Source organism: Coffea arabica, chromosome 3c, assembly GCF_036785885.1.
Source record: "Coffea arabica cultivar ET-39 chromosome 3c, Coffea Arabica ET-39 HiFi, whole genome shotgun sequence".
NCBI classification, from domain to species: domain Eukaryota; kingdom Viridiplantae; phylum Streptophyta; class Magnoliopsida; order Gentianales; family Rubiaceae; genus Coffea; species Coffea arabica.
In genome coordinates, this window is record NC_092314.1 from 44,301,279 (window position 1) to 44,317,159 (window position 15,881).

The window sequence follows — 15,881 nt, forward strand, 5'->3', positions numbered from 1 at the left end:
ATTCTGTGATCGACATAAGTCTCCACTGCAGTATACAATTTAGTGAAGTGAACCAAGAAGCCCAGAAAGTTGCAAAATTTATTAACAATAGATGATATATTACACATTATGAAGTATAATTTTTTTTTCCAGAAACAATAAGATATATATATATTGATCAGGTAAAACTGTACAATTGTCGGGCAACGGCCCAAATTTCACTTTACAAAAATGTACCTAATACTGAGGATTATCCCATTCCTCATCTTGAGCTATGCTTAGTGCATAATTACAGACTATGTTGATTCTATATCTATTTTCTTGAGATAACAAACAAAATGAGAATTTCAAAAACAAGAGACTTAAGCGATCTCAGTAGTTGCAGAATGCCTTCGAAAGGTACTTCCACTATAAATGATTAATAGTGAAAAAATTCAGATCAGAGTGAAGCTGATGAAATGATAAGTAATATCTATAATAGAATACAATAATCAAGGAAAAGAGGAACAAACGATATTCCAAATAGCATTAACTCCACCAAAATCTACGTCCATATGTTTAATCTAGACAAATCCAAAACTTGCAATGATGAACGTTCTGCGATGTAAAAGAAATGAAAAATAATCCCAGGCAAAGGCAATCAAGAAACTCTTACAACCATCTTATTCTTCTTTCCAGCAGATAAAAGAATAACTTTTCCGTCTATAATATCATTTGCCTCAATCTTTTTTGCCTCGCTGTCAACCCTACTGTTGTTCAGATAAAGCCCTCCTTGCTTGAGTAGACGCCGTGCTGCTGATTTACTCTCAAGCAATCCACTTGAAACCGAGAGATCCAACAGAGACAGACTCAGGACCTGATCGTAAGGGAGCGAACAAGAAGGAACATCCTCTCTAATCCCCTCAATGGTTTTAGCATCCAACTTGGTAGCTGCCCCAGGCCTCAAAGCCTCAGTGGCCTTGAGAGCCTCGTCCAGACCCTCTTGACCATGTACAAACCGAGTAACCTCCTCAGCCAGCCTACGCTGGGCAGTGTTGGGAACATAGCCAGGGGTATCCATGTCCCTTTCCAGCTGTGCAATCTCCTCCAAGCTCAAGAAAGTAAGCATCTTGAGGAACCTGACAACATCATCATCAGGAACCGAAAAGAAATACTGGTAAAAGTTATAAGGGGTAAACTTGGAAGGGGAAAGCCAAATGGCACCATCCTCTGATTTTCCAAATTTAGTACCATCACTCTTGAGGAGGAGAGGGAATGTGAGTCCGTAGGCTGCCCCTTCAACGCGAAGAATTCTGCGGATAAGGTCCGTCCCGGCAGTGATGTTGCCCCATTGATCGCTGCCACCGATCTGAACAGAGACTCCTTCTTGGCGAAAGAGATGGACAAAGTCATAGCCCTGGAGGATCTGGTAGGTGAACTCAGTGTAGCTCATGCCCTGATCAGATTCAAGCCTCTTCCGGACGCTTTCCTTGGACATCATGGTGCCCACCCTCGCATACCTCCCAACATCCTTGAGGAAATCCAGCAGCCTAACATCTTTCCACCACTCATAATTATTCAGGATAGAAACAGAATCAGGGGTAGGAGCAGCCCTGCTAAGAATGTGGCGAATGGTGGCGGAAATCCCAGAAATGTTCTTATGGAGGGTTTCAAGGTCAAGCTCAGGCCTTTCGGAACTCTTGCCAGAAGGGTCACCTACGCGGCCGGTGGCTCCCCCGATGAGGGCGACAGCACGATGACCGCAGCGGAGGAACCAAGAGAGGACAATAATGCCAAGGAGATTGCCGAGGTGGAGGCTATCAGCGGTGGGGTCAAAACCACAGTAGACTCGAAGAGGTGGTTGGTTAGGGGCGGAGGAGGAGCAGACGGACCTGAGACCATCGCTGGTGAGAGATTCCAGCAGGCCCCTCTGTTCAAGAATTTCCACCACATTGGAGGAGGTATTGGCGTGTGAGCGTGGAAGTTGGGAAGCAACAGCTGCTGCTTCTTGTGAAAGCAAAGAAGAAGTAGAATAAGAAGCGAAGTGGTATCGGTATGGAAATGGTGCAAAAGCTCGGAGTCCTTTGAGAAGAAGACAAGAGCGGTAGGAGGTGGAGGGGGAAGAAGGCAACCTGTTTAGTCTGAACAAGGCGACCGCCCCAGCCCCAACAGCAGCAGCAGCAGCCGAAGCCGCCACAGACATCTCTTCTGCTGCTAGATATATATAAAAGGGCATGAAACTAAAAGATCCTTTGAAAAAAAAAATCAGAATTTAGCAAACGCCAACACCAGTGGAGTGCTGAAAAATGAGACTCGAGCTAAATACAGACTACTCATTCAACAGCCAACCCAGCAGCCTCAAAATGTGGAATTAACAAACAAAGCCCCATAGAGCAACCCCTTCCTTTGTAGCAGAAAAATGGAAATGTGCAATTCTCCAAGGCTCCCATGAAAAGAAAAGGACAAATAGATAAATAACAATTACAGGAGAAGATGTATAAAGGTTATAACCATAGGAAAAATCCCATAACCCCTCACTCCCCAGTCGAAAAGATGCTGTACACATTTCAATTGAAATCACAGAGAAAGATTCAAACTTTGATTTGGGGAAAAAAAAAAAAGGCAACATGCAGCATGGAGGACTCGGATATATTTGTACTACTACTAACTCCTGATGGCATAGAAGGTACAAAAGCTTAGTAGTAACCAAGAAAGGGATTTGAAGGCGGGCTTCTTACCACTTACAATAGTATTTTGTTTTGGTACTGTGAAAAGCTTGAATCCAGAGAGGGCACAGATAGAGATGTGGGGTGGTGAAGTTCTTTGGTTTGCGGAGGAAACCGGTCTCCTCAATTCTTTCTCAGTTCTTACTGACTACAAAAGACAGCAAACTCGGTATCCTGCGGACGACTGTTTTCTACTCCAGCACCAGCAGTGGAAAGGCAGGTTTCCGGAGCAAGGGATGATACATAATAATAGGGATAATTTTAGAAACCTCCCTGAGGTTTCTAATAGTTTCACTGTCCTCCCCTGAGGTTCTAAACATATAACTAACCTCCCTTAAAACTAATTTTCTTGTAACAATTTAATCCAATTCAAAAAAGTAACAATAAAAAAATAATTTCAGATGTGAGAAGATTTGTTTATACCAAAAGTGCCCCTCAATTATGATATTAGTTACATTAAATATTTGATCTAGCTTGTTAATTTACATATGGGGCCATTACTATACATGATCAATAAAAAATTTATATTATCCATACAAAAAATAACAACTTCCAAAATTTAACAAAACATTTTTTTTCATACCTTAAGATTCTTGCTATCACCACAATTATAAGAAAATTTAGCTCAACTAAAATCTCTTAATATTTGGTTCCTTTTTTGTTTATCAAGTGCATAAATTGAAAAAAAAAAACTGCCTAATATTTGATCCCCTTTTAGATGCCAAATTAGATTTTTTTTTTTTTTTTTAACATTTCAAATTATGGGAAAGTTAGTACGAGAGCATCTGGCCTACTAAGTGTACTGAAAAGGAAAAAAAAAGGATATAAATAGGTAAAATAATCCCCGGAATGGGAAAAATTACAATAGCTTAATCATTGGAATGGAAAAAAGTATTTTCAAACTCGAACTCTGAAAGCCACCCCAAACAAAAAAATTGATGTTCATCATGAAACATCAAGCACAAAGAGAGAATTAATCCCCTAAAGTCGTCATCAGGGCAAGTTTATCCACCACCCTCTTACAAATCTAGACATGCATTAAATTAATCCCGCTCTACCCAATGCTTGTGTTTGTATTAGAAGTGCAAACAAATCGAATCGAATTTTGATCTAATCAAGTCGAACCTCTAATTAAACTCAAATTCAAGCCGAGCTCGAGCTCGAGCTCAAGCTTAAAAAATAAAAAAATAATTATTATTTTATTTTTTTTAAATGAATAAAATAATAATTTTTCTTAACAAATAATAAAATATTAAAAATATATATAATTTAACTATTAAAATAAAAAATAAAAAATATATATATATAATCAATCTCGCAAGCACCAATCTTAATATTTTTGAACTCAAGCTCGACTTGATTAGCTCGAACTCGTATTCCAGCTGCTTGCAATCGACTCGCAAGCGACTTAATTCGTGAACAGCCCTAATTTGTGTAGACCAATTTTCAGTAATAAGAAATTTTTTCCCCTATTTTATTTTGTGGAAGTAAAAGATATGACAAATTAATGGTCCTTGTATGAATGGTAACTTTTGAACCTCATCCTAACGTGTATAGACTTAATTATAGGTACAAAAGGAGTCGTACCAAACAGCTGATCCTATCTTTCAGCGAATTCTACGAGCCTCCGTTCACTAACAAGAAAAGAAGGAAAACATGAATGCGGTTTAGATCCTCATAACTAGGTTGGTTATAGACAAAGCCTTCTAACCAACAACTTCTGATAGCAGCAGAGTTGCTGTTGCAAGCCAGTGTTTGATCACATATGCTTCCACAGCAGTTTCAAATCCGGGGCAGTAGGCAGTAGGCAGTAGACAGGAAATAACCTCCATCTCCATGCATGCAACCCCCTCCCCCCAACAGAACATCCTGTCATCTTGGGTCAGACAAAATCAACCATTGGTGCAGAGCAACTCCAGATGCACTTCTGCTCGTTCACTGTACAGAATCTCATTTTGTAACTAACGAACAATAAAATGTCCCTCAGATACACAGACCGCGCACCCTATAGGGACAAAATTATGCCAAGTATTCTATATTTCCACAGCACAACTAACGGTCGTAAAGGAAAGCATTTACACTATGCTAGTCTTCCAGGGTGAATCAAATATGAGCCGCACCAAGCCAAGAAAGTGCCCAACAAAGAAGAAATTTTGGTCAATGTTCACTAAATCTCATGAAGATTGAGCTGATGCCCAACAGCTCATGCATCATTGGAATCTACCAAGGGAAGGAGCCAACTGAAAAAGCCAACTCTGGTTTCACCTTTTAATCTCTTGGATCCGTACTCACCCATCATATTCCAAAGTTCTCCAACAGTCCACTCATGGGATATAATCCAGCGAGTCACCTAAAAGAGTGAAAAACACAAAGGGAAAATTGTCAACAACCAATGGGCATGAAAAGAAAGTGTCCATCCATAAAATAATGAAACGTGGTCCAAAGTTCAATCAGTCGCATCTAAGAATCTAATGAATAATAGGCCACATGTTAGACCTATAATTCGTAAAGCGTAGACACAGTATTCAGCAGCATAAACAATTGACAAGAAATTATTTCAGTACTTGAAATGCAACAGCCACATCATCGGGCACTAAATTTGGTAAAGTTTCAATCGTGCTCCTTCACCACCAATTTGTTACTTTTTGAATTTGAACTTAGTCTGCCACAACCTTAAAAACAAGGGAAGTTCCTTGTTCAAGAAATGACAATAAATTTAACAGAACTCCAAAAGATAATGGCAACCATCTTTGAGCTATAGGTAATAAATGGACAAAATGAATTTGAGTCAAAGGGGCAAACTAAACCTTGGCAAAGGTAACCAACCAAAGGATAGTTTGCCTTTCAGGATTAGCATTAAGAAAATGCTTGGAGGAGACACAACACTTAGTCACAATTTGACCATTTGATCACATCTCTAAAAGAAGATTGCAGGACTATAATACAGTTTGTTCTTCACTTTTAGGAAACCCCTTTTGAAATAACAATGCACAAATAGCGGTCAATCGTTTACTTTTTATAGCTTGGCCTTGAAGAAGCTGACTACAAGTGCATGTGGATATACATGAGAATTGTGCAGGTAAGTGCAATAGGAATTGGGACCCAGAAGTGGAGAACAAATTATGATGGAGGGAGTAAGTGTCTGAATACACAGAAATACTCCAAAGATCATCCCTTTTTAAGGCCACATACTCAAAGCTGACAAAGTAACCAAGACCACTTGTCCTTTACTTATTTTGGTGCTCCTAAAACAGAAATCCATTATTCAGCAGAAAAACAAAAAAAAAAAAGAGAGAAAATCCCATATACATTCAAATCAATACGTTAAACATCATTTACAGCTGGCAGAAGTTAAGTACCTGGTCTAGCACCTCCAATGTCTCCAAACCAAATGTGTGGTACAAGATGAAAGGTCTTAAAGCCTGGAACATAGGATAATATCAGAAAAATCATAAAAGAACTGAAAGGAGAAGACTAAATAAAACCAGTTGATAACAAAATGCACGAAATCTATCAACTGATGTCTTCGGAAAGAGAAAGAATGTCCATATTGTATATCAAATAATTATGGTATTACACAAATAGGATATGGGCCAAGCATCCGTTCCTAAACCAGATTCCATTACAACAGCAGTAGAAAAGATTTAGTAAGTCACATGTTTGCAATTCATTCAAGAATTCAATCATGATGACAGAAACGAAGACGCAAGTAAACAGCAGCATATATCAAGAAGCTATCTCAGAATGAATTTGGACTCAACACAACATCATGACAGATCCATTTTTTCTGCAAGACAATACATTAGCTCAACATAGCTCAGCAACTTTCTCAGTATTATCAAATAACATATAGAAATGGTTCACCTGACAATTAACATGGATATCTAATATTTACTAGGAATAGAAGACTGAGAAAGAAGAATTAGAACAGAAAACAGAACGCAGTAAATAAATCTTTCCAGCCTAGCAAAATGTCATAATGTCCAATATGGAATCAGTTTATCACACTTGGTGCATTGCACAACATAAAGAAGCTGAAAATGAAGCCTGTAGAGGGCATCACCTGAGAAGCAGCAAGCCACTGAATAATAGCTTTAAGTTGAGGATCCCCACCAAAAGCACCGCAACCCCAATTCCCTGTGACAATCCCAATTTCCTCTTGATGCTGCGAAGGCTGAAATGCCTTTGTATGAAGGCACTGATTCAGCTGATTTTCTGGTGCTCCTTCAGTTATTTGATATGAAGTTGAGGGACCTCCAAGAGTCTACCCAACAAAATTGACAAATAGAAGCAAACAGCTGTTTGGTTAGTGCAGCATATACTGAAAACTTCCACAATATTAAGAAAGTTACACAAATTAATACATTTAAAAATTCTTCAAGTTCAGTTGAAGGTAAGTCATGCATTAAGCAAAGAGAAGAAAAAGAGGACTAAAAAAGGGTTTGCAAAAAAATCTCACCATAGCATCATTTCTCAATTGTTCTCTCAATTTCTTTACGTCAAAATCAACATCAGATTCCCAGTGTTCATCATATTGGAACAAGTCTTGATACTGCTGATACTTAGACATATCAAAAAAGCCACAGAATGCCTTGTTAATCTCCCTGCCAATCCAAAACAGAGAAGTATTAGAGAAGTTTGTCTAATACACAAGATATCCATCTAAATCATCTATGCTTAAGACAAAGAAAGATAACCCAATACCATAATGGGATAGTGGAAAAAGATTATAAAGGGCCTAATGACGAGCAAACCTTGTCATAACACCCATACTATGTCCCAGATTCATTCATTTCCATCAACCTTTACCCTAGATCAAAGACTTTTTCATTTTAATCCACATCCTTATACTTTCTGGTAAATGGGTTTAGATTAGATCATAAAGAACCAATACAGTTACTCTACCATTCATTCCCAAAAATGAGCACTTAATTGTAAAGAATGAAGTTTCCTACTACCCATCAAAACACCTGCTAACATGTATGGCAGTTGGGTTCTTTGGATGGTGGAAATACTTCAGACTGATGTAGATTAGCATGCCAGAATGCTATCTGTTAAATCCCAAAACATAGAGAGGCCAGCAGCAACAAACTTCTGCAATCGCACGCTATTAGGCAAATCTAGGTGTCCCATAGCCTGATCAAAATAGATCAAGAAACAAAATTTATGTACCTCTGGAGGCATTCAGATCCATACTGTCTCCTCCCAGGACTACAAAGTGCATCTATAGCAATAATTCTTGTCTTCCGCCTCCCGAAAGAATCAGTATCCTTCTGGTCCACATAGTCACCAGAAAACCGGAATGAAGAAGCATACCTGCAGCAATCATACCAACAAAAAACTAAATCTAGCCGCTGCAAATAAAACGAATAAAAGATTTACATCATAGTACAATATAGAAAGAAACCTTGATTCTCATGTTGATATTAGTAATTAAGCAGAAGATTAACTAATATCATACTCTGTGTACCATTCTGAACACTCTTTGGCTCCATTTTTCTGATTCACAGTATACTACTCAACTTTGGCACAAATTGACATAGTGCAATCCCTGCTTCTGAAACTGCCACTAAAGTCCACCAAAATTATCCTGCAGCCCATTGAGCTGTCAAGATCATCCCAAACCCCGTCCACTTTATTTTACTCACCTCTTTGCATTATGGTTCGAAACCTACTAGACCCATTATTCAAGTTTGATTTTGTTTGAAGGTTCAAAACGTTTGCATTAATCACATCCTCCTTTTTTCCAGAAAACAAAAGAAAATGATTAACATTGCAAATGAATAAAACCTTTCTGTGCAATATGCACATGGATCCAGAAAAAAACAGTAGGAATTATCCTAAAAGAAGGTCAGCAAGCCCCGTGATATCATTATGCCTAAAATTATACAGAGCTGGTGTATTCTCTAAGATGCCAAGTATAACTCATCCTAGTTCATGATTAAAAATAACAGCCATAAAATAATTGCAAGGCCTGAACATTTAGCAAGAATTACAAGTTTGAACTTTGAATATAACTACATATAAACAACACAAATTACAACCATAATCAGGCCTCATCTACTAATTTCTATTAAAAACAGCATAATCATTCAAATCTCAAGTAGTCTAGGATGGAATTCTTAATATAAGACATAATTTTAGCAGCTTGTCTGGGATAGTTCCATTCAATATAAATGTGAAAATTCAATGAGCTGTCGTTGTTCCTATTCATCAATATGTCTCCATGCAAAAATAAATATGGTTCAACAGTAATCAGTTATACATACTCACCCTGTATAATTGGAAAACCTTTCTGTACCAACGACTTCTATAGCTTCATTGTCTGCCATTGAAGGCAAGAATAGCATGCCAGCCACCAACTCAGGGTTGATCATAAAACGGATCTCTTCCTGAGACAAAGATTACAAACTAAGTAGCAGGAAAGTTTTTATCATTCTCAAACTCTTCCTTTATAAATTTAAAAGTCTAATGTAACCTTAGTTCATGTCAGAAAATCACACAACAAACAAATAAACATGCAGGATTGTTCTAATCAAGAAAACACTGAAAGACCAGAAGAGAATCCTAATAGTGCTACATGCAAGTTTCCTAGCCCAAATATCTACCTTTCTGACCAAAAAGTCCCTCTTAAACTTAACAGTAACAAATGTCAAACATTCAATCATTCTAACACCAACAAGCATTTTTTACTATCTGAATCAGAACTCATTAAACTTATTTAATAGGGACAAGGTAATCCTTCAGTACTTTAACTTGAAGTTTCATAAAGTTCGTGGAAGAGTCTTCCAAAGACGTCGTGGAAGCCCATATGGGCTACCAAAAGATCTCCTTCATGTGGAGCAGCAATGGAAACACAAAAAGGCAGCAGGAAAGAAAGGGAGCGTGAAAAGTAGAGGCAAATGGCCAAGAAGGAGCCAAAAGGCATCTGGTGTTCAACTTCTCAACAAAGTCCAAATAAGGTAAATTACTATAAAACTTATCCTCCCGTAGAAAAGCACAGGTAATTTACTGCTGAAAAATATATCTATTTGGAAAACAAAAAGGATTATAGACCATTAACAAGTTGCAAGCATAATGCACATAGTGCATCACTAATAGACACAAGCTTTACAAACTAGCTTAGCAACAGGAATCAGATATGCAACTTCTAGAGATGTATGAAGGGTGATTAAGAAATTAAAAGCAAACTAAAAATTCATCAAAGCTGTTTCAAAAGAAAAAGAACACCTGTACACAGCCATGATGGAGAGCACCACCACCTAAATACTGGTTTGCAAAGTCCACTTCCAAAGCTTCATGTACCTGATCTTCAATTAAACCAGATCTTTGGACCTACAAAGAACAGCGAGGACATTAATAGGAGCACATATAAGAATCTTTAAGTAGGCATCAATTTGTTTTCAAGTTATGTGGTGGTTAGGAGTTTTTCACAATCAGATGTAATTTTCAATTCTATTCTTATAAGAATCTTTAAGGTTTGTGTGAGTTGTTAAACAGCATCACTGGTCATTCAATACCTCAAAAGGGCACAGAGGCAGATCAGATTTGATCCAGAAATCAGGCTTTGGATAAGAAACGCCAACAGCTCTCCGATCCAAAGGAAGAACTTTGCGCTCAAATGAGACATTGCCCGTAGGCATGCATAAGCATACCCTCTCAAAATAGTGAACAATGCACTTTATTTTGCTTTCCTGGTACTCCTCATAACACCCATATAGAGACCTGAAACAACATTAGTATCAGATATATCCACTTGCCGACTGAACTGAAAATTCAGATAAGAATCAACAGCACTCATTAGATTTGATTGATGAAGTTACAATATGCACAATCACTCCCAAAGTTTATAGCTTCTCTTCCACAAGCTTCGAGATTGTAGAGCCAACCTCTCTCTCTCTCTCTCTCTCTCTCTCTCTCTCTCTCTCTCTCTCTCTCTCTCTCTCTCTCTCTAAGTTGCCACTATCCTAGACTTTCAAGGTTTGACTGTGCTCCGACCACGATGACTGAAGTGCACATATCAAAATATGAGATGGAGACATGAAACTGTAAGTAGTAGGCCGTCAACTTCTTATGCATTATAATCCTTCTTCGTTATGTTAAATTAAGCACACACATGTGGTACACTAAGTGTATTCTCCTTCATGCTTTCTGATCTACACGCTTAATTAAAAACTCAAAGGCCAGATTTACACCAGGAAAATGTTGCCATAGAAAAGCTAAATTGAAGAAAGACTAAGTCTTGAGACAGTTAACAAAGCAGCCCAAAGAAACTTCAGACCCATAGGAACCTTGTGACCATCAGTTTCGAAGGAAAAAAAATCATCAGTTTCGAAGGAAAAAAAATCATCAGTTTTCGATAAGGTTGCCCAGGCCGGTTGGTCCTTGATATGAACAAAAAGGGCCTATAGAACATTGCTGGGAATATGGCAGGGAAAAGGTGTCAGTTTGCAACGACAAGCAAGAGTGCAAAAATAGCAGAGTAGTTAATAATGAAGAGGTATGCACAATTTATGATGATGCTGACTGATGGAATGATAACATACGCAAATAAATGATGAAAGTTGATCGTTGGGAGATATGTGGCACCTCTATTGGCAGCAGGAAATAAAGAAAAGAAAGCGCAAGAAAGCAGAGCAGCAATCAACTCCTGTTGGGAAATAAAACAAACACAACAACTATTAATGTTAACCAGAAGTGCAAATTGTAAAGTAGGAGCAGAAGCAAAGAAGTTTGCTTGAATCAAAATGCATAGAGAAAGAAGAATCAATCAAAAATTGAACAGAACAAACGCTTGGTGCTAGACTACTAGTAGGAACAAACGGCCAATAGAAACAAGCACAAAAAGAAGTCCGTAAAAAGTATAAAAGGAATTTGCTTCTTATTCTTACTTGAGAGAGAAGCACAAGGCCAGGCTGCTGGGAGTCCAACAAGCGGAGGCAAGTTGTATTACTATCAAGGGGCTGCTGCTGCTGCTGGTGGCGCCGATAATGGGTCTCCAAAAGGGAGGGCAAATTCAAGAGCAAAAGAGCCATCTTGGGCAAAACCTCCTCAAACCACTTCACCGAATCAGCCCTAGGCATCAACTTTTTTTTTTTTTTTTTTTGGAAAGCAAAGTGCAGTAGACATGTCATTACAATACGAATACGAGACAGAATTGATCAAAGAAGAAAAAAAAAAGGATAGACAGGAATTGATTGGGAAAGAAAAGTGCATACGTCGTCGAAGAAGAGGGAGTAGCCGTGGAGAGCGGAGGAAGAAAGGGAGGTGGAGGAATAGTTGAGGGAGCTGCGGAGGTCGGAGATGGCAAGGGAGAGGAGTTGACCGGAGCGGACGTTGCTGTGATGGGGACCCAGGGAGAGGGCTTTGAGAGCTTCAACGACAGGCGGGGGCCAGAAGAGAGAGGAGGAACAGAGATGAAGGGGTAAATACGGCAGAATTGACTTCAAGTCATCCTCCGACTCCAGCTCGCCGTCGCCGCCGTGTGAGTTCTTCTTCTTCTTCTTCTCCGTAGAAGTATCATTCTCCATTTAATTTAAATTTCACTACAACTTCCTTCCTTCTTTCAGAAATAGTATAGTGCTTCCCAGACAGACAGACGGACTCCCTCGCTCGAACGGACTTCCCACCAAAGCCTATTAGTACATTACTCATATGGCTTTTGACTTTGCCCACACGGCAAAAGGAAGAAAGGTTTTTGGTCAATTATCATCCATTAATTACCAACCAATGCAAGTAAGTAGTAGTGACTTCTTCTTCTTCTTCTTCTTTTCAATTTATTTGTTTTGTTTGTTCGCTATATCTTATTCTTACCAATAGTTGTGAGTGTTTCTTTAATGCAGCCACACCAATCTATGAATAAATGAAAATAGATATTTTTTTTTCTTCTTTAAAGCTAATAAAAAGTAACCAACATATGTCTAGTTCAAACGAATTCTCGTTACGGCACACTGCTGTTTGGATTGCTATTTTTAGCAGTTTTTGTAGAAATATGTAATGTAGCGAGTTGATGTGTGTGAGGTAAAAAGGTGATTAAGAAATTTATACATGAAAAACGTAAAAAAAATTTTCGAAACTAACAATCCAAACAAGGTAGACAAATCTTGTAAACACCTGCCCCTTTTTTTCTCTATGTATGTATAGCGACATTTCGACCTTGCAGTTGTTGTATATTGAATCAATCTTATGGAGATTGATATATATCTACCTAGTATATAAGAAAAGAGCCAGATTTAATGCTTTGCTTTCCTCTTGCCACGTGGTTTGTTATGTATCTGACAAGTGGCAAGTTGTTTAGTCTTCTATTTGTTTTCCTTCTTTTGCTATTGCCCCGTTTTCCCCTCAAATTGCATTGAAGCCTATTCTGTGCAAAATTCAGCCTACCTATTCTGAGCAAGTCAGTCCCAACCAGCTATGCTACCGCCGTTGAACCCATTTCTTGCCTTTGTTTTCCTTCTTTTGCTATTGCCCCGTTTTCCCCTCAAATTGCATTCCCCTCAAATTGCATTGAAGCCTATATGTTTCAATTCATAGGTTCCTTTTGCTGCGGTTCCTTCGACCAACCTTTTAACTTGAAGGTCAGTTTGCTGTCCTCCTTCAATCTATCCACAGCTTTTCTTTTTTTGAGTGCCTATATTTTCATAAGTGAAATTTCACCTTTCCCTTTTCTTTTTTGTAGTTTTTCTTCAGTTTCTGCTTCATTTATTTTAAGTTTATTGGTGCTATTTGTTTTGTGTTATCCTTTATGAAACAAACGATTGCTTATTTGAGCAGGTGATTTTGTTAATTTGAATATTTGATTAAAAAACTTTCTTATAGACATAGCCTTACAAAATTATTGCTGAGTACCAGTTTAAACGATGAATATTGGGTTGTAAGGTCCCAGAAGCACTAGGTAGAGATTCTAAGGTCCCAGAAGCTACATTTGTTTAGCATGACAGAGCGGATCCATCTCACCCCTAAATATCTGACCATTTTAATCTAGCTATAAAATTATCCTAAATCTCTCCAGACCATAGGGAAAAAAAAACTACTAAGGAGTATGAACACGCTTGCCCAATTAACATATATGCCACTCAAAACTGATTATAACAACTGCACTTGAATTTGAACTTAGTGGAGATCAATGGCAGTCCCAGCTCCCAAGTATTTTATAGCTTCTCAGCTGTCTGATCATCCACCCCTGCTAAAAATAAACCACACTTTGGTAGATTTCGTTTTCATCCAGATAATCAGTCAAATAGTTCTGCCTTCTTCTCACCAAGTGACTTTCTGTTCATACAACAACTGGAACATCTCTCCTTTGTTGTTTTTCCTGGTCTATATTAATGCGCCAAATGAACTCAAAAAATTTCAGCCTTTTTAGGCCTTTACCCGAATACAAAAAAAAAAAATGAGTCTCATTTAGTTCATTGAGCTCTAATGGTAATAACTATCGAATAATCTGATTCTTACGCTTCTTTTCTTTGGTATCAATGCTGCTCTTTCCACGTAAAAGTGTTATGATAGTAAGAAACAAAAGATTATTTGGTCTTGCCATCTTTCACAATTATTCCATAATCTCTTGGGTATAATATGTTTTGTTTCCTTCCATAACTTATGCTTGGATCCAGTTCTATTTATACAGCATGAAGTTACTCAGAATTTGAATATCATTGCTAATTATTTATACTTTAAAACAAAAAAATTCAGGAGCTTAACTTTTCTGCTGAACTAGCATCTGCACTTGGAAAGCATGCAATTGTGTGTTTCATTCGCTACTATGAGTCAGATTATCAAGGCCAGAAGGAAGGCAAGTATAATATTGTCAAGGCATACACTGCTGAGGAATCAGCTCACATTCCAATGGCCATCACAACTGCAGAAACCAATGAAATAATTCCAGACCAACAAGCTACTGTCCTGCAGCCTACCAAGAAGACTGAATTTTTCAGTCCATCAACCAAAAAGATCCTTGATGCCATTGCTGAATCATCTACTGCTGCAAATGAACTGCCGCCTGCAGTGACAACAGCAAAGAGGGCCTTGGTTTTTGGAACTGTGCCTCCTGGAATTGGTTTGGATTCTGCTGAAGCTAATACACCTACCATGCTGTCCACCAATGCACCTGGAAGTCCCTTGAAGAAGCAGCGTGACGATGAACTCTGAACTTCCTTGAAGCCTTTTGAATTCTTCATTTTGCTAATGTTAAAACACTTTACAGCTGCATTAATATTGACATCCATTAAGAAATTGTTCTTTTGTGCACCTTAATGGATCTCAATATGTGATCTTTTGTAATTGCAGCCTATGATTGCACTTTATATTTGAAGATGTTAGGCTATTTATGAAACTACTTGTCAGCCTTTTGTCATCTTCTTTTATCTGTTGCAATACTAATGATTGGTGATGTTTTGTTGTCTCATATTCTTAGCTACATACTTGATTGATTATTATTTGCTAACAGATTATAGGGGGCCTAGGCTGTGCTTAGCACAGCCGATAACCCCCTAGTATATATATATATATATATACTCTGATAAGGGAAAGGGATACATATGTACACACACACTCCGACCAGGGGAAGGGGAAGGCACGCTATTGCTGGCATTGCAATTGACTAAAAAGCAGCTGGTATCAATAATCATACATACACACATAAATCATAATGCTTAACTTCACTCCCACTTCATTCTTAATCGCCAACCTAAGCAAACCCCCCACCTGCTCCTCCCTGACGCTGGGGTTCCAATGACCATATGCCCCCCCCTCCCCCACGCCACCCCATCTTCAAACCTTCTTCGATTCACACTATCATGTCCCTATCATAATGCAGATGGACAGATACACTTGAGGAGATGGACAGATACATTTGAGGAATACAAGCATTTGATAATTTTTCTCTCGTACCACTCAACAGATCTCTCCCCCACCCCATGCAATTAATTACTACTTATGTTATGTTGCCTTATTCCTGATATGATATTAGTCCATATTTATTAAGAAGAACCATAAAAAAGGGCGGGGAAGGGGGGAGGGGGGGTTGGAGTTGGTCGCATTTGGCATGGTTAAGGTTCGTTCACCTTTCTAATGTACCCGACCCATGAAACACATGCAGTAATATACCATAATACTCAGACAAGGAAAGAAAGATACGCCAAAAGAATCAAAGTTAACACTACAACTCAAGCTACTAGTAAGCAACAACAATCCACTTGT

The 15,881-nt window shown here is 38.4% G+C and overlaps 3 protein-coding genes across 3 annotated transcripts; 1 reads left to right on the plus strand and 2 right to left on the minus strand.

Moving 5' to 3' along the window:
- Positions 1-430: 430 nt before the first annotated feature.
- Positions 431-2,810, minus strand: LOC113735227 (tyrosine--tRNA ligase, chloroplastic/mitochondrial). The gene is made up of 2 exons (XM_027262235.2): positions 2,704-2,810; positions 431-2,172 (listed from the first exon to the last, which is right to left on the minus strand). Exon 2 carries the CDS (start codon positions 2,159-2,161, stop codon positions 620-622), a length of 1,542 nt encoding a protein of 513 aa, XP_027118036.1. The 5' UTR covers positions 2,162-2,172; positions 2,704-2,810; the 3' UTR covers positions 431-619.
- A 1,371-nt stretch (positions 2,811-4,181) lies between these two features.
- LOC140037772 (poly(ADP-ribose) glycohydrolase 1-like) lies at positions 4,182-12,439 on the minus strand. Its single transcript, XM_072082869.1, has 11 exons — positions 11,903-12,439; positions 11,576-11,770; positions 11,231-11,334; positions 10,205-10,409; positions 9,915-10,019; positions 8,958-9,076; positions 7,857-8,000; positions 7,144-7,288; positions 6,748-6,948; positions 6,044-6,106; positions 4,182-5,034 (listed from the first exon to the last, which is right to left on the minus strand). Exons 1-11 carry the CDS (start codon positions 12,212-12,214, stop codon positions 4,888-4,890), a joined length of 1,740 nt encoding a protein of 579 aa, XP_071938970.1. The 5' UTR covers positions 12,215-12,439; the 3' UTR covers positions 4,182-4,887.
- Positions 12,440-12,884: 445 nt separating this feature from the next.
- Positions 12,885-15,082, plus strand: LOC113722561 (uncharacterized). Its single transcript, XM_072082870.1, has 2 exons — positions 12,885-13,261; positions 14,376-15,082. Exons 1-2 carry the CDS (start codon positions 13,202-13,204, stop codon positions 14,829-14,831), a joined length of 516 nt encoding a protein of 171 aa, XP_071938971.1. The 5' UTR covers positions 12,885-13,201; the 3' UTR covers positions 14,832-15,082.
- Positions 15,083-15,881: the final 799 nt, after the last annotated feature.

Bases quoted from the DNA above. Each gene is read 5' to 3' on its own strand.
- LOC113735227 (XM_027262235.2), bottom strand. From the start codon at position 2,161: ATGTCTGTGGCGGCTTCGGCTGCTGCTGCTGCTGTTGGGGCTGGGGCG.
- LOC140037772 (XM_072082869.1), bottom strand. From the start codon at position 12,214: ATGGAGAATGATACTTCTACGGAGAAGAAGAAGAAGAAGAACTCACAC. The intron at 11,335-11,575 runs GTAAGAATAAGA...ATTTCCCAACAG, and splicing joins GCCTTGTGCTTCTCTCTCAA to GAGTTGATTGCTGCTCTGCT. The intron at 5,035-6,043 runs GTACTTAACTTC...TCACTCTTTTAG, and splicing joins CATTGGAGGTGCTAGACCAG to GTGACTCGCTGGATTATATC.
- LOC113722561 (XM_072082870.1), top strand. From the start codon at position 13,202: ATGTTTCAATTCATAGGTTCCTTTTGCTGCGGTTCCTTCGACCAACCT. The intron at 13,262-14,375 runs GTCAGTTTGCTG...AAAAAAATTCAG, and splicing joins ACCAACCTTTTAACTTGAAG to GAGCTTAACTTTTCTGCTGA.